The 18,442-nt window shown below is 51.9% G+C and overlaps 1 protein-coding gene across 1 annotated transcript in view; it reads right to left on the minus strand.

The window, feature by feature from the left end:
* Positions 1-17,302: 17,302 nt before the first annotated feature.
* Positions 17,303-18,442, minus strand: part of Igdcc3 (immunoglobulin superfamily DCC subclass member 3) — a 40,217-nt gene continuing 39,077 nt past the window's right edge. The window contains exons 12-14 of the mRNA XM_027926218.3: positions 18,094-18,232; positions 17,793-18,000; positions 17,303-17,527 (exon numbers count right to left, since the gene is read on the minus strand). Of these exons, the coding sequence (XP_027782019.2) occupies positions 17,303-17,527; positions 17,793-18,000; positions 18,094-18,232 (572 nt within the window). The remainder of the gene's footprint in view (positions 17,528-17,792; positions 18,001-18,093; positions 18,233-18,442) is intronic.

The raw sequence follows: 18,442 nt of genomic DNA on the forward strand, positions 1-18,442 counted from the left end.
ACTGCTTGTTGTTTAAAAAATAGTGTTACTCAATATCTTATGTGTAAGTAGGCATACAGATGGTTGTCATGTACTACTCACATTGTAACGTACACCCTATACTGCTGCACTTCTCATCTGCTTTGATTCAGCAGGTTCACCACCTCCGGTTTTAAATTTTATTTCTCATTATCTGTATGTATGTCTTCGTGGCTTTTTAAATATTGTTTTGACAGGAGTTAGTGTGGGTATTCAACAGGCTAATTTTAAAATTTCTTCGGAAAAGATCTATAGGATCGTGCATTATAAGCCCCTGCAACAGTGTTTTTTTTTTTTTTTAAAGAACACCAGTTTTATTTATTTTTTAAGAGAGAGAGTGAGAGAGAATTTTTAAATATTTATTTATTTTTTTAGTTTTCAGCAGACACAACATCTTCATTTGTATGTGGTGCTGAGGATCGAACCCGGGCCGCACGCATGCTAGGCGAGCACATCCCCAGCCCCTGCAACAATGTTATTATGAATCAACCACCACACCTGACATCCTATGCCCTGCTGGGACTATCCTTCCCTGTTGTGGCTTTTTCTCCCAAACTAAAAATTCCTCCCAGCAATTCTCAGCCTTACCCATCCCTGGAGCCCCTGCCCAGGCCTGTATGTCCCAGGAGATATGAAAGGAGCAGGAGGAGGGAAACACGGCCATGTGGAGGTAACCCCTGTACCTCCCTCCCTGCCACACGTGGTGTGGGGCAGTACAGAGGATGGCCACAAGAGGGAAACGTTTGGAAGTGATAATACAGAATTAAACGTTGCCCTAACCCTCCCAAACTAGAGGTAACAGAGGCTTCCTGCAGACAGACTCCCTACGACTTCAGTAATAGGCTTGACTTGCTCCAGAAAGACAGAGGCAAATAAAAAACAAATCTCCGACACACACACACACACTTACTCCAGATTTTGGAAGCTTGGTGTAACTAGGACTGTGGACACCAGTAGCACAATGCATCACCGTGCAAACAGCACCTCCAGGGTGCTAAGGATGGGACATCCACTCATGTTTCTTACTCTGGGCGTCTTTACCCAGTAAGTTCAGCCTGCCATAGTGTCAAGAAGGCAGTCCCAAGTGCTCACTTTGCTCAGCTTCCTTAGGACCCAGATCAGCACCAGTTGAGAGGGAGCCTCCCCAGCCTCTCTGGGTTCCCACCCCAGCAAGAGCCAGCTACCTCCTTCCCAAGGCCTCATCATAAGACCCTCAGCCTAAGCCATCTAGTCTTTCCAGGGCAGCCCAGAAAGGTCTCCAGAACACACATGAATTCGGATGAGACCCCCTTTCCAGAACAACTGGGGATTTTGTCTAAGAGGGCCCCCTTCTGATTTTTTTTTTTTTTTTAATGGTGGGACCAAAACCACTCAAGGTCAACTCTTCCCTGGTCACCTTATGTTCTTTCATCTTCCCTTTCTACTTCCCTCCCTCTTTCACTCCTTCATTCCACAAACATTCCCAAAATTTGCACCAAAGACATAATTTATTATTTTTTGCTCATGAGCCCTATACATGCAAGAGTTCTGCCCCGATGTTTATCAGTAAGAATGTAGTCATCTGCCATTTGTAATTAAGCACTAGTAGTGATCTGACCAGCACGAGAGACCAGCATGGAGAGAGGAGCTTAGGGGCTATTGTCTCTCAGGAAGAGAAACCCTGCATGACAGCTAGGTGGGGAAGGGTACAACCTGGACAGACTGATGCAGTCCCCTATCAGACCTGCCTCTCCAGCGCCGAGTGTCTAACCATTGCAGCCCAAAGTCCAGGACCCCCTCTGGGCCTCGGTCTTTGCATTGGTCAGTTGAGTTAGATAATCTCTAAATTCCATCCCCAACCGTCGCCTCATTCTGACATTTTATGATGCTAAGCTCTGAGCTCAAGGGAGTGAAGATAAGAATGTGACAGAGCCCAACAGCACAGGCTGTGATAAGGACTGCCCCTGTGTTCAGTTGCCAGGCGGGCTGATCCTAGAGGCCTGGCTGAGACACTGGTCCCTGGGGAGATACAGACCGGGGCTAAAACTGAGCTGCAAGGTCACACAAGACAGTCCTGCTGGACATAGGGGCACGTGCTCATACGTACATCAAACATACTTGTGCAAACAAACACAAGCACACACACTCATGCACAAACCCACTCACCCAGGTACACAGCTGCCCACTTGTCCATCCTAGGTCACCACTCTCATTCCCTAGGGTCCATCTGTGAGCTGAGTGTGAGCAGCCAGCCTGCCCCTTTGCCTGAGGTGAGCCCAAGGGACTAGGGGCACCAGGCAAGGGATGCAGGCCTTCCTCTGCAAATGTGCTGCCCGAGTCCCCATGCCGGTCCCCTCTTTTGCTGATATTTCACAGGCCTTAACCATCTTCCATGATGTGCCACAGACTCTGAAGACAGAGGCTTCAACAAAGGGGCAGGTGAAGCTGACTGGGCTGGGGAGAGGGGTAGCAAGATGGACAGATGGACAGACAGTAGGCAGATGACAGGCACTGACTTGATTTCGGCCCTCACAGGGAGATGGGGCACATATCTGTGTCCCCACCTTTTACCACAGAGCCTGGCCCCTGCCAAGCTCAAGAACTGTTAAAGAAAGGGCTGGGAATGTAGCTCAGTGAGTAGAGCGCTTACCCCACATACACAAGGCCCTGGTTCAAGCCCCAGCACCACCAAAAACAAAAACAAAACAAAACAAAAAAGAAGAACCTCATTTAGAATGAACGGATGCCTAACTAGCCAGGTGGAGCAGAGCATCTAGACGCAGAGGGCGGTGAGGGAGAGGGGAGAGAGGAGAGGAAAAGAAAGGGGTGCTACATGGGGTATAAGGACACAGGAGGAGGGAGGCAGGTGGGGATGGGGACAGGAATGAGGAAATCGGTTGGGTGAAGGCCGGGACCATCCTTTTTACATCTTAATTAAAATGGAGTTAATGGACCAACACTTGAAAGTCTGGGAAGAACATTAGAACATGGACTTGAAGCCCATCATAGTGGCCCACACCTGTAATCCCAGTAACTAGTGAGGCTGAGGCAGGAGGATGGCAGGTTCAAGGACAGTCTGGGCAAATCAGCAAAACTATGTCTCAAAATTAAAAATAAATAGCTAGGCTTGGTGGCGCATGGCTGTAATCCCAGCGGCTCAGGAGACTGAGGCAGGAGGATTGTGAGTTCAAAGCCAGCCTCAGCAAAAGTGAGGCGCTAAGAAACTCAGTGAGACCCTGTCTCTAAATAAATACAAATTAGCAGGTAATGAGATGGTCATCATTACCCCAAATACATGTATGAAGACACGAATGGTGTGACTCTGCTTTGTGTACAACCAGAGATATGAGAAATATTGCTCTATATATGTAATAGGAATTGAAATGCATTCTGCTGTCATATATAACAAATTAGGATAAAAAATGAATTAAAAAAATAGAAAATAGGGCTAGGGATGTGACTCAATGGTCGAGTGCCCCTGAGTTCAATCCCCAGTACCAAAAACAAAATTATATATATATATATTTATATATACTTATATATGTTTATATATACATATTTTATATATTTATATATATTTATATATTTATACATATTTTATATATTTATATATTCATATGTATTCATGTGTTCATATATATTTATATATATATAAAGGACTGGGGATATGGCTCAGTGATAGAGCAACCCTGGGTTCAAAACCCAAGACTGCAAAAAATATATATACACACACACACAAAAAAAAAAAACTTATATACATAACATTTTTTGTCCATATATATCTATATATCTTATATCTATTTTGTCCAATATATATGGACATGATGCTTCTTTTCCTTTCCTCCTCCTCTTGGAATGAAATCTGGGAGTGAAACTGTCCTGTTATCTCTGGCCCTGGGTGAGCTTCAGTTTTCTCACTTAGAAGCTGGGCCTCCCCTCCCCTCCCCTCACACACTCATTGGGAAATGCAAGTGGAAATAGCCATGCGGCGCTCTGGGAGAGAGACATAGGTGCCCAGTGCTGGGTGGGTGCCCACACGGAAGCTGAAAAGCCATGTGACTTTTCACCAGGTCCTGGAGAACGCTGCCTGATTCTGATCCCAGCTCTTCCCCTTTGTAGCTGTGTGACCTTGAGAAAGTGGCTGCACTTCTCTTTGCTGCCCTTCATCCTCTGTAGAGTAGGTGTAGTGGTAACAGCATCTACCTCACAAGGGTGTTAACGCTGGTGCTTGGTACCTAGACTGTGCTCTCAGGGAGGCTGTTATACAACACTGAAGTTAGGCCCTGGCCCACTCTGTGGACTGAATCAAAGCAAAAGGGAACTGGGTGTAGTAGTGCAGGCCTGTAATCCTGGCAACTTGGGAGGCTGAGGCAGGAGGATTGCAAGTTGAAGGGCAGCCTCAGCAATTTAGTGAAGCCCTAAGCAACTTAGTGAGACCCTGTCTCAAAATAAGAATAAAAAGGACTGAGGATGTGGCTAAGTAATCAAGTGCCCCTGGGTTCAATCCCCAGTGGCAGCAACAACAATAACAACAAAAAAGGATCTCTATGAACGCATAAAAAATAGGGTTTTATTTTAAATTTTCAACTTTCCCAGGTGCGCGCTTCTCTCTCTTTCAACTGCAGTATTGGGATAGAGCCCAGGGGTGCTGTACCATTGAACTACAACCTCAGTCCTTTTGAAATATTTTTTGTTATTGTTCAGGGTCTCACAAAGTTGCTCAGGATGTCCTCAAACTTGTAATCTGCCTGCCTCAGCCTCCTGAGTAGCTGGGATTGCAGGCATTTATCACTGTGTCTAGCCATTTGAGTTTTGCCTTTAGGTTTAGAATTCATTTAGAACCAACTTTTATTTATAATATGAATTATGGGTCAAGGTTCTTTTTTGTTTGTTTGTGCATGAGATGTCCAGTACAGTTTGTTAAAAGGACTTTTCTAGGTGGACTTAGTGGTCCCTGGGAAAGAACTGGGCAGAAAGAAAAGAGGTTTGGAGGTAGGGAGCCATGAGATGATAAGGATAAAAATTGGTAAAGAGAATATTTAAGACTCATATAGCCAGTATGGTGGCACACATCTATATAAGAGACTTGGGAGGCTGAGGCAGGAGGACTGCAAGTTGGAGGCCAGCCTGGATGACTTAGAGGAAACCTGCCTCCAAATAGAAACTAAAAGAATGGGGGATATAGTTCAGTGTTCAACCCCCAGTACAAAAAACAAGGCTGTGATTAGAACTATTTAGAGTATAACATTCGATGTAACTCCTTCTTTGCAGCCTCTTCCAAGATGTTCAACAAAAACTTAACAGTTTCTCAATTCAATTTTGGATGTTGGACTTTTCTTTCCGATGTAAAGCAGAAATTCACCACAGGCGAATGGGTTTCATCTGGGTTAAACGTTATTTGATTCATCATTTATTTGATTCTCATTTATGAACAGCCTTCTTTGCCCAGCGTTGGGCTGGGCCCTGGAACTGCACAACCACCTCTAACACATCAGGACAAACCATGTAAATGAGGCAGAAGCCAAGTGGGAGTGGAGAGGAGGGAGCGACTTGGGGGGGCCGGGGTTGGGGGGGGGGTGGAAAGGGCTGGGGAAATCGGTCTCAGGCCAGGTGGGGGTGAGATGGGTGGAGGGAGGGGAAGGACTCCTTCCCAAGGTCCAAGAGTGCTAGAGGCTGTGGTGTCCTGTGGCTGATGCTAACTCACAGTCCTTCCTTCCTCCCTCCAGGATGGGCCGACACCACCACCCCCCACCCCACCCCCGCCGACACTGGACATGGAGCTGAAAACCCTGGGTCCCTGGTCCTGAAGAGGACCCCGCACAGCCTCTGAACTGTTCATGTCCCAATAGCTGCCTCTGACCAGTAGGAAGGAAACAGGAGACCAATCCATTTGTGGGTCACTGCAGGACAACAGCCATTGTCACTTCTGAAATGTCACTGTCCTGGAAAACAAGAAGGCCCGGGCTGTTCTGTAGCCAGGGAGTAGAGACAGGACCACGGAGGGAGAGGGCGCCTGGGCTGGACGTGGCACAGGGACACAGCTAAGGACCTTGTGGGATGGCCAGGGTAGTTGGACACAACGCCTTTACTTTATTTTTTCACTTTTATGTGGTGCTGAGGATCGAACCCAGGGCCTCGCACATGCTAGGCGAGCGCTCTACCTTTGAGCCCCAGCCCAGCCCCAGCCCCTCTTTTTCCTTTTTAATGATGGAAAAAGAACACTCGCGGGTTAGTCAGCCTTCTGACTCTGTGAGCAGCACCTGAAGTAGTCACCTTAAAGAAGAAAGGCTTATTTGGGCTCCCAGTGGCAGAGGCGTCAGTCAGTCCACTGGTACTTGATTCTATTGCTCTAGGGCCTGTGGCACCGCAGGGTTCAGAGGGAAGGTCGTGGTAGAGGAGGCCGCTGCCCTAGTGGTGGCAGAGAAGAGAGGGAGGAAGGCGCAGGGGTCTCCATATCCCCTTGGGGGGAGTGCCCCACAGTGGCCCAACTCCCTTCCACCAGGCTCCAGATCTTTTTCTTTTTTTTTGGTACCAGGGATTGAATTCAGGGTCCTTAGCCACTGAGCCCCATCCCCAGCCCTATTTTATATGTTATTTAGAGACAGGGTCTTGCTGAGTTGCTTAGGGCCTCATTAAGTTGCCCAGGCTGGCTTTGAACTTGTGATCCTCCTGCTTCCTGAGCGCTGGGATCACAGGTGTGTGCTGCTAGGCCCAATCAGGCCCCACCTCTTAAAGGCTTCACCACTCCCAACACCTAAGGCTGGGGACCAACCTTTAACACATGGCCTTTGGGGGACATTCAAGATCCAAACTACAGCAGTTTCCAAAGTTTCTTCCCTAGGGGTGTGAGTTTGTGGGGCAATAAAACCTATTATTTAAAAGTGGGTGGGGGGGAGTTTGGGTTCCAAACCTGGTCCTTCCACTTCCTGTCTTGATGCCTGAAGCTGGTACCACTCAGAGCCTGTTCTGCTGTCAGAGAAATGGGGATTATGAGAAAGCCCATGTCAGGTGGCTGCTGAGCACCAGCAGAGCAGGCCTGAGAAACCCTGGCCATGGCCTCTATCTGTCCCCCTGCTGTTGCTCAGCGGGGTCCCTCTGGGCACTTCTCCCTTTGTGGAAGATGCAGACCCCTCAGCTACTCTCTCCGCCTCCCGGTGTCCCCACTAGCTGCAGGTCAGGGGCTCCTGGCTAGCTTTTCCTGTGGAGGGAGCAGCCTGGACATGTGGCTTAGGTCCCCTTTGTTGGTTTCCAGCAAATTAAAATTTATCTCTCAGGGAGGAAATGAAGGGTCAGGTTTTTTTTTTTTTTTTCTTTTTTTCTTCTTCTTCTTCTTAATGGGCCCTGATGAAGGAAATGAATCCGGGAAGGGATCAGAAATCTGATCCACCGCTTGCCGGCTCAGAAAGGTCTGGGGGCTCCCTGTGCCTTCAGAGGGGCAGCTGGGCACAGTATGTTTTATTATATAATTAACCTTGACCCTTCTAGGTTCAAAGAGGGAGGTTAGTTGGAAATAAATCAATAGTCTGGTCTGGTCACTTCAAAGGCTACAAAACCCGCTGGAAAATTCTATGTTGGTTCAGTGTGTAAATTGGAATAGGGTGAGCAATTCTTTTGGAAAGGTAGGGGGAGGGTTTTTGGTCTAAAATTGAAATTAATTGTGTATCCACATCCTTTAATCAGGCAATCAGGGGTCTTTATTGTGTGTCTTATGGTGGGGGTGGGAGGAGGCCAGAAGAGAATATTGTGACCTCTGAGTGACCGGCAGGCAGGGCCGGACAAAGGCTTCTCTGGAAGCCTGGGGAGTGCCTGCCTCCTGTGTCCTCCATCTGGAATCCTCACCATCAGGAACCATCCCTATCGTGGCACAGTTTACTGAATGCGTACTTTGCACCAGGTGGCAGGCATTCCCGGTTATTTTCTCATTTGATCCTCATAACAACCCAATCATTTGAGTTCCATTATTATCTCTATTACAATGGGTAAATTGAGCTTCAGAGGGGTGAAGGATCAAGTCCAGAGCCACTGTGAGGTTTTTCAAGGCCACGACTTGAGGAATGAAAACAGAACCCAAGGAAGAGCTCACATTGCCACATGCCCCAGTCGCCACATGCATTCCCTGGGGTTGTTAGAAGGTAAATGGAACTGGACACAGTGGTGCCCACCCGTGACCCATGACTCAGGAAGTCACAGATTAGTCAGATGTCTCAAAATTAAAAAAAAAAAAGGGCTGGGGATGTAGCTCACTGGTAAAGTGCCCCTGGGCTCAGTCCCCAGTACACACACACACACACACACACATACACACACACACACACAAGGCAAATGGGTTTTTGTTTTGTTTTGTTTTGCTTTTTGTACTGAGGATCAAGCCCAGGGCCTCAATGCATGCTAAGTGGGCACTCTACCACTGAGCCATGCCCCAGCTGGAGCAGGTTTATCTTTTTAAAAATTTGTTCTTTTTAGATATACATGGCAGTAGAGCATATTTTGACATACACATACATGGAGTATAACTTCCCATGTGGAGTTACACTTGTGTATTTATCTATGAACATAGGAAAGTTGTGTCTGACTCATTCTACTGTTTTTCCTATTCCCATCTCCCCTCCCACCCCCCACCCACTCTTCCTCCCTCCCCACTGCTCTCCATCCCTGCCTGTTGTGAGTCAGCTTCTGCATATCAGAGAAAACATTCTGCCTTTGGTTTTTTGGGATTGGTTTATTTCACCTAGTATGATAATCTCCAGTTCCATCCATTTACTTGCAAATGCCATAATTTCATTCTTCTTTATGGCTGAGTAATACTCCATTGTTTATGTACTACATTTTCTTTATCTGCTCATCTGTTGAAGGGCACCTAGGTTGGTTCCATAGTTTAGCTATTGTGAACTGAGCTGCTATGAACATTGATGTGGCTGCGTCACTATAGTATGCTGATTTTAATTCTTCTGGGTATATGCCGAGGTATATGCTGGGTAGTCCCATTCCAAGTTTTCTGAGGAATCTTCATACTGCTTTCCAGAGTGGCTGTACCAATTTGCAGTCTGACAGCAGGGTAGGGACTGCAAATTGCTTTTTCCCACCTCGCTGCCCACATTCATTGTACCTTGTATTCTTGCCATTCTGGAGCAGGTTTATCTGGGCTTCATCTTTGTCTCCTTTCCTTTCCCTTGCCCACCCCTTTCACCTTCCCTAGTCCCTCCCTCTTTCCCACTTCCTTTCCCCAGTGCTTATTGAGAATTGAGTGCTTCTCTGCGGTAACACTGTCAGGTCAAAAAGATAAACACAGGCCTGCATCTCGCCATAGAAAACCTAATTCTGAATGCTCAGAGCCCCTGGAGGGTGCCAAAGGCCATGGTTCAGCCGGAGACGGTCCAGGAGGGGTCTGTCTAGCTGGATGGGATGGGAAGAGAGCAGCAGGGCAATCTGGAAGGATCTGGAAAGCAGGGTTGGTGGGAAGCTGTGGTTCCAGACTGAACCAGCTTGTGAAGGAGCAGCCTGTGAAAGGCCCAAGGCCTCCTGCTCTGGGCAGTAATCATGAGGGTCAGCCTCCAACTGCCCGATCCTCTAGACTGACTCCCTTAATGCCTCCGACGACCCTGGGAAGGCAGGATGCTTGATCCTTATCCAGAGCTTACAGAGGAGGAAATCATAGTGCTCAGGGGCTAAGGGGCACTCACTTGGCCACCCAGCTAGATGGGGAAGAGTCAGGATCTTGACCACTGGGCTAACTGCCTCTTGTGAGAGGACCCTGAAGACCAGGCAAGGGGTGCTGGACTGTTCCAGAACAGTGGGGAGCTATGGCAGGATCCTGACTCCCCTGCATTTTAGGACACACTGTACTTCATGGGGGGTTGGGTTCTACCACTTGGGTCCCTCCTCATCCTTCAAAAGGAAAAATCTCCATCCCAGCTGATTTAGAGGCCCTCCCCCTACTCCCTTCCTCTATATACTGGTACAAGTCAACAGGTGGCTGAGGACAAGGAGCCTAGGGTTCAAGCCACAGCTCCACACACTCATTCCTCAGGACCTTGGTTTCCTCATCTGTCAAATGGAAGGATGACAGTGAGTCTAGTCCTGTCCCGATAAGCTGTGGGTAGACTCCCACGAGGTAATGGCAGGTGCTTTTTTTTTCTCATGGTGCCGGGAGCCAGGGTCTCACGTGAGCTAGGCAAGAGCTCTACCACCCAGCTATAGCCACAGCCACAGCCCCAGAGGCATCTTGTTGTCATTGGGACAGTAGGACTCCTAGAGGGTCCTTTTCCTTCCTCCCAGGAAACTCCCCTCTCGCTAACTTATTCCCTCCTGCAAAGCTACTACTGCTCTCCTCAGACACAACCATGTGAAAAGCATAGGTGCTGGAAATCCAGGAGTCGTTCACTCCTGCCCTTGATGACCATCTACTACGCGCCCGACCCCTGCAGCAAATGACCTCCTCCTGGCTGCCCCGCGAGCTCCAGGCCTTTGCTCGGGCTGTGCCTTCGGTCTTACCTTCCCCCCTTCCAGAGCCTCCTCTCCAAAGCCTTCCTTTATCCAGAATTTCAGAGGCCACCTTTTCCTCTGCTGCTCCAGCCTCTCCCCGTACTCCTCCGAGTCCGTCTTTGGAAAGGTCGTAGTGACTTGAATTCCAGCCTAGAGACTGCCAGCTCACCGAGGGCCGGGGCTGTCCCTGGCTTGTGCGGAACCAGCCCATGGGCATTTGCTCTGTTCGGTTGGACAGGTGGGGGCCAGGCCTCTGTCCCATGGCTGTCATTCTCACCGTTTCCACAGGGTGGCAGCAAAACCCTCCAGTCACAGCCCCTCTCCGCGGAGGGCAGGTGGCAGAGCCGCCGGGCTGCCCGTCAGAGACCAGGCTCCAAAGGGAGGCGGCCCAGGGGCCCTAGTACCTCCCACCTCAGCGTCTCCTCATCCCTGGGTCCCCACCCCGCAGTCCCCCTGACACCACTGCTTAGGGTCACTGCCCTGCTCACTCTGCCTGCTCCAGTGGATCTTTTGAACCGCAAACTCATTGAACCCTCTCAGCCTCTTCCAGGGCTCCACCCACCCAGCTCTATATTTTGTTGATGGTGTCGTTTGAAGCACAAAAATTGTTTTTAAATTTTAAGATATCCAATCCAATTTATCTTCTCTATCTCCTCCTTCCGTCCTGTTACTGGGGATGGAACCCAGGGGGTTGTGCATGCTATGGAGAACTCCACAACTGAGCCACAGCCTAGTCCTATTTTTTTCTTTTCGTTTTCGTGGGTTTGGTGTTCTATCAAAGAAACTTTGCTTCATCCAATGCCACAAAATAGTACATTTGTGTTTTCTTCTTTCTTAGCTTTTACATGTAGGGGTTTTGGTCCATTTTGAGTGGATTTTTTAATGTGGTGAGAGTAAGTAAGGTATCCAAATTTATTCTTTGCATGTGAATATCTCCTTGTTCCAGTTCCCTGCTCCACACCCCACCCCCACCTTTTTTGGTACTAGGGATTGAACCCAGGGGTGCTTTACCACCAAGCTGCACCCAGCCCTTTTAAAAAAATTTTTTTTGAGATAATGTCTTGCTAAGTTGCAGAGGCTGGCCTCCAGTTTGTGATCCTCCTGCCTCAGCCTCCTGAGTATGGGCCCATACCCAGCCCATCAAGCATCATTGTTAAAAAGACAATTCTCTATGAAAAAGCATTGCCACCCTTGTCCAAATTCAATTGACCATAATTGTGAGAATATTTCTGGAGTCTTAATTGTATTCTGTTGTTACATAGGTCTCTATTATGCTAGTACCACATCTTTTTTTTTTTTTTAACTCGGAATTGAACCCAGGGGTTCTTTCCCCCTGAGTCATAGCCCAGCTCTTTTTATTTTTCATTTAGAGGCAGGGTCTCACTAAGTTGTTTAGGACCCCACTAAGTTGCTGAGGCTGGCTTTGAACTCACAGTCGACCTGCTTCAGCCTTCGAGCTGCTGGGATTATAGGTGTGTGCCACCACCACACCTGGCAGTGTCACTTTGTAGCTTTGTAGTACGTGTGGAAAGCAGAGAGTCTAGAGTCCTCCAAATTTGTTCTTCTTTGTCATCAAGATTATTTGGGGAGCTGGGGATGTGGGCTCAAGCGGTAGCGCGCTCGCCTGGCATGCGTGTGGCCCGGGTTCTATCCTCAGCACCACATACAAAGATGTTGTGTCCATCGAAAACTAAAAAAATAAAATAAAATATTTTTAAAAAAAGATTGTTTAGGCTACTTGGGGTAAAACTTCATATAAGTTTTAGCATCAGCTTCTCGATTTCTGCACAGAGGCCAGCAGAGCCAACAGCCCTTCGAGGGAGGGCCTATTATTTCTGCTTTAGGTTGGGGGGGGGGTTGAGGCCTAAAGAAGTTCGATAATCTGTTCACGGTGACATGACTAGGGAGTGGCAGAGCCATTGGACTTCAGGGTCACCCTTCTCAGCTCCAGGGGATGCTATCTATGCTTGTCACTTGGAGACAGCTGCATCGAGGCAGTGGCTTGTGGCACAGGGAGCTCAGAGTCCAGCTTGCATCCTTGCATCCACTCAGCGCATGAAGGGCCTTCCCCCCCCTGCTCCTCCCCAGCCCTCGTCTCAGCCCCAGTCCCCTCCCCAGCCCTCCCTGCTCCAAGGTGGTCCAGAGGGACCAGCCCAGGGCAGTACTTACGAGGCCTCTTTGAGGGAGGGCCATGGGTTTACCTGTCCCCTCCCTGACTGTAACCTGATCCCAGAATTGAGGACAGGTGCCCACCCTTGGTGGCTTCCGGCTTCACCTGTTTCCAGTCAATTGCCACCTGTCCCAGCTCCTCTCCAGGAAGACCCCCCCCCCATTCACCACCTCCCACCCTGGGGTCTCCAATCTCTCCCCTCTGCCTTCCCTCTGTCCACTCTGTCCAGTACTGAGGGTCTGCCACTGGTCCGGCTGGTTGAGGGGGAGGGCTCCAGGTGGGGTGTGGCTGGACTGCTGCCCACTGCCCTGTCGCCTGCAGCCGCTCACACCCCTCCTGGGTCCTCAGTTGCTGCGCCAGTCTCATGGGGGTCCGCAGACCCCTCCCGCTGGCTCTGCCACTCTGACACCTGCCATTCCAGGTGGGTGGGGGTCTCAAACCAGCACCAGCTGCCCTTGACCGCTGGCCCCTCACATGAGGAGACAGAGCAGGCAGTTGGAGAAGCCACTTTCAGGGAGTTGACAGAGGCCTGATCCCCCACCCTGTGCCTCTAACTGAACGCTCAGACCAATCTTGACCAATAATAGGGGTGAGGCCCCTAAACAGGTCCCAGCTCAGGAACTGGGGACACTCTCTGCCTCCTGCAGCCCACCAGCCACCCCCTTGCTGCTATGTCCCCAACCTTCACCATGAGGGCCACCAGGTGGCGTTTTCCTGCCTCCTGGCTCCCCAGCTCTCAGCTCCCAGCTGTCCTCCTGCGTGCTCCTGTGGTCATTTTAAAACACCAAAAAAGAGAGAAACAAACAAAACACATGTGTCCGCATTCTTTGGCATCCCCTCAAATGGTGGGATCTAATTCCCCTCAAATTCCTTGAATACGGCCAGCCTTGGTGATTAAGGTTAGACAAGATGGTGCACTTTCCTCCTGGCTCTCGCCCCCAGGACACCATCCTTGGGAGGGTGTGTCCGTGTAGGCCCCTGTGACAGCCATTCCAGCCGCCCACTGGACCTGGGCCTGTGGAGACTTCAGATGGCTCCTGCCCCGGCCTCATGCCTCCCTGACTGGTGCTGAGTGGAGCAGAGACCGCTGTCCCCAGAGCCCTGCCCACGGCTAGAAGGCAAAGGAAGTGCATTAAGTCACCGGGGTTTGGGGCAGTTGTTTGGGGGCCTCGGAGGAGCAGGGCACGTTGCCAGACCTAGATGCCCAAAGAGGGTGTGGGGGGCTGGGGCACCGGGGCTCGCCAACCTCGGCCTCTGGGCTCTTTGCCACGTCAGGGCCACTCCCCTCCTCCTCCCAGCTTTCCTGCCTTAGCCAGGGAGCCCAGTGGGGGCAGGAACAGGCCCGGCCACAGTTGCATGTGACTTGTGTGCACATCTCAGGGGACCATGTTGGGGTGGTTTCTAAAGGTCTCTGGGCACCTTTCTGGTGGCAGTGTTAGCGTCTTGGACTTTCTGAGGAGGTGGCTCTGGGGGGGACTCCCACCCGCACAGTGACTGCTTCACACACACACCCCTCTCGGGCTGTCGGAGTTGTGTAAAGGGCTGTGTAAGAAAGGTGCCATCTCCCCTCTGCGGGGGCCAGACCTTCCCCGGGATAATAAGGGGAAGTGGGGACACTCCTTGGAGACTCAGCACAGACAGCACACGGGCCTGGGCTTCTCTTGCTTGGACCAGCGTCCATCCCCAACACTATCACTGTGGCCCCCTATCCTGCAGGTCTCTTCCAGAAGCGCCGGGCCAGAGGCTTTCCCTGCTCCATTCCTACACCTCCACCACCAAAAGCATCCCTTCAGGAGCAGACTCTTGATTTCGATTGAAATTCCACAGAGTTCAAAACAGGACAGAGAAACGTGGAGCTGCTCTGGAGGAAGGTGGGAGGGGAGAGTGACAACCACCCCCCACCCCATGAAGCTCCCCACACCCCAGCCACAGTGAGGATGTCACTTTATAAACCACCATCCTGGTATGTTCCTCTGCAAAGGAGTTTTGGGGGGAGAACTTGACTCCCACAGTTGCAGAGTCCTCAGGAGTGAGGCCTGGCTTTCCACTTCAGTAGCAGCTGCTTTACATCCTTGCCTCCTACTAGGCTTGGGGTCAGCTCAGACCTTCAGATCTTGATCAGCATGACTACCATCAAGCCAGGCCTCCCCTGGCCTCTGGCCAATCTCAGCAATCCTGGACACCTGACTTCAGGAACCTGGACCAAGAGGACAGTAGAGGAATGGTGAGGCCTCCCCAGCGGTCCCGGCTGGGTGCCCTGGAAAAAGTCACTGGGTCAGCCTCATTTTCCTCCTGTTTAGGATGGGAAGGAAAGCCTCTCATAGACAACACCTGAAAAGCACACAGCGCCCCCAGCTCCTGTCCAGGAGGCTCAGTCCTGGGCGGCTTTTACCTTGGAGTCTCAGCGTCCTCACTGGGGGCTAAGGAGACTGTCAGCAGGCAGACCCTGGAACCAGGCAGCCTGGCCTGGACAAAGGCTTGGGGCGTGCCCCATCTGGGTGGAGGAGATTTGGCTCTTTCTGTCCCTCTCTTCCCTTTTTTTTTGATACCAGGGATTAAACCCAGGAGTGTTTAACCACTGAGCCACATCCCCAGTGGCCCCTTTTGTTTGTGGTGCTGGGGATTGAACCCAGGGCCTTGTGCATACAAGGCAAGCACTCTACCAACTGAGCTGTATCCCCAGCCCTCTTCTGTATTTTATTAGAGACAGGGTTGCTGAGGCCAGCTTTGAACTCGCGATCTGCCTGTCTCAGCCTCCAGAGTTGCTGGGATTCCAGGTGTGCGCCACCACACCTGGCTCCTCTCTTCCCTTTCTTGATTTCAGGTCTGGAATTTGAAGCCGGACAGTCACTAGGGTGTCTACCCCGAAAGGCAGCACAAGGTCCCACAGCTGCCTGGCACGTGGAGATAGCCTGGTGAGTGCCTGTCATGATGCACCGGGCTCTGCCGTCATCCTCTCAAGCTCTGACACCATGGGTGGGGGGGGAGTGGGTGGGTGTCTGGCCTGCCCAGCATGCCCACCCCTCCCCAGGGAGCTGACAGCCACCAACACGCTCAAGTTCACTTTGGCAACAGGACTTTTATTCAGTCAAAATGAGTAGTGTGTGACAAAACCCAAGTCAGGCCAGGTGGCCCAGCTCCACCCTCCGCAAGGGAGAGTGGGCTCCAGAAGGAAGTCTCTGCGCAGACAGGGGACTGCCTCAGAGCCCCGGGGTCTGGCACTGCCCTCTCCCTCCCTGGGGAGGGAGGACCACCCTTCCCCAGTCCACAGGACACTACTCTAGTTTCCTAGGAAAACACCACAAATTCTACCTTCTTCGGCTAATGAACTAAATTTCAGGGTGGGGTGTCCCTAGAGGGTGGGGGTCAAAGGACTTTAGGTTCTAGTCTCATTCTTCAGGAATACACGTATCTTTTATTTATTTAAAAAAAAGTTCTTCTATTTAAAAAAATGTTTCTGAGTGTAACCAAAAATAGGTATTTGTTTCCTTGGTTTTTCTTCTTCTTCACCTAAGTAGTTCACAACAGAAAGGAAAAGTCACAAGGGCCCTTAACACACCTCCATCAAAACACCTCCCGGCCACATCTGCTGACAGAAGGTGTCCAGGGCCCCGGAGGGTCAGCCGCTGGCCTGCCACACCGAGGGCTGGGGACCTGGCCAGGGACGCCCCCCCCCACCACACGCACTGCACCTTCGGGGGCCAGGCTGCCCCAGGAGGAAGGACAGGACACAGGCTGTGGCTATGGGTGACGTTCCACCTCCCCAGGCCCAGGTGGAGAGGGTCGTGGGGATCCCGATGGGGGGACAGGTGTGCCAAGAGGGTAACAGCGCGTGGGCAGGAGGCAGGCGATGGCAGCTGCTGGGAGGTGGCTAGTTTGGGACAAGGATTTACATTTCGAGGAATCCATTTCCTCTCATTTTTGGCTTTTTTCACATTTTTCCCTCTGACCAGTTCCCTCTTCGTTTCTGTAGGCCCCATGGGTCACTGGGCCCGGGCCTCCTCTGGGGGAGGCAGCAGGGCAGTGGGCAAAGCAGAGGCCGGGCAGAGGGTCCAGGGCGCAGGCCCCGGAGCCAGAGCCTTGAGGTAGACGTTTTCTTTCACACCTGGAAATGGGGACGTCCTTTTTTTTTTTTTTTCTTTTTTCTTTTTCTTTCTTAACTCTGGACAACACGTGGGGGAGGGAGGGGCGCCCGGGAGGGGCTTGAGGTAGGTGCATCCGGGTTCTGTGGGGCAGGAACTAGGCCACCACCCCACTCCCCCGAGGACATTCATTCCGGCTGAGGTAGGTGCTGAGCCAAAGGGCAGAACTCGGTCCTGAGAAGACAAGGGAGCAGGGCGCGCGGCCGGCCGGGGGGGCTCTGAGTCTAGTTCACCTTCCTCTCGCTTCCGTTTAAGGGACGCCAGCCACCCAGTGCCAGGCAGGTGGGGACCAGGCAGCAGCCAGGGCGTCAGTCTGAGGAGGGAAGGCTCCCTAGGGCCCCTCCAGCTCCGGGGTCCCTGCCGAGGCCCCTTAGGCCTGGCCCACCCCGGCCTCCAGTCAGGACAGAAGTGCTGGGCAGCCCAGGGCCACCTGAAGCCCACATAACAGGAGAACTCTTGCCTTCGACCTGAGAACGGGGGGCTACCCCCTGCAGAGCCTGCCAGGCCCTGGCTACTGTCCGGAGTGAGCTGGCTGGGCAGCGGGTGCCTCAGAAAGCTGGGTCACCTGTCCCTCTCCAAGGAGGTCGGGGCCACTGTCCAGAGGCAACGGGGCAGCCACAGGGCCTGTGCAGGGGGTCTTGGCCTCTGTCGCCCTCCTGTCCAGAGAGCCAAACCCCTGCAGTGGCAGCGTGGAGAGCTGGGTCTCCTCACACGGGACAGGGGCTGTGGGATCCTGCTGGGGAAAGGAAGCATACAGGGTCAGCAGGAGGACCCAGGCAGGGCCCAGAGACCCCCCCAGGGCCGGGCTCAGGCTCCATCCCACCCCTGGGCTCAGACCTCAGGCCTCAGGCCTCTGCCCGACAGGGGTGCAGAGGAGCATGGCCAGGACTTCTGTGCCCAGAGAAGACCCAGAGTTTGGCTAACGCCAATGACCAAGGCCAAGATGAGGGGGGGAAGGGTGGGAGAGTGGTCAGGGTCGAAGGAGCTTCTCTGGCACTCACAGTGGGCCTGGAGCCAGGCGGCCCCACCACCCCGGCTGGGGGGAACAGCTGCTCCAGCTCCTTGGCGTCCACGCACTTCTCACCTCGGCCCAGCTGGCCTCGCTGTCCGCAGCCCACCCCATTCAGGGCCAGGATGCCAGGGTCCCTCTGGCTCCGGGGACCCTGGGGAGGGGAGAGCTGGTTTTCCACATCCTTACACAGGAGGACCCTAAAGGGTAAGCAGAATTAGGGGACGCCGGGGCAGGAGTCCCAAGGGCTGAGCCTCCGCCCCAGCCAGCCTCTTGCCCTTCCCAGTACCCACCTGCCCCTTTGACCAAACAGCAGGAAGAGGACACAGAAGATGATGCAGGTGACCCCGATGTGGATGCCAATGACAATGCCTGTGGTGGACGTCTGGTTGGCAGCATCCTCCTTCCGACAGTCGCATGGTGGGCTCAGAGCTAACGGGCAGGGGCAGGCTGGGGCTGCGGCTCTCCCGGCCTGGAGCGCCCCCATACACCCAGCCTCTGGGGCTCCTTCTCCCTCAATCAGGCCCTCCACTTCACTTATGTGACACTAGCCCAACCTTTCCAGTTCTTTCTACCAGCTACTGAGCACCAACTCTGAGCCAGATATTGGGAATAGCACTTTGCCATGGCTTTTTAAGACAG

This window comes from Marmota flaviventris, chromosome 2, assembly GCF_047511675.1.
Source record: "Marmota flaviventris isolate mMarFla1 chromosome 2, mMarFla1.hap1, whole genome shotgun sequence".
Taxonomy (NCBI): Eukaryota; Metazoa; Chordata; class Mammalia; order Rodentia; family Sciuridae; genus Marmota; species Marmota flaviventris.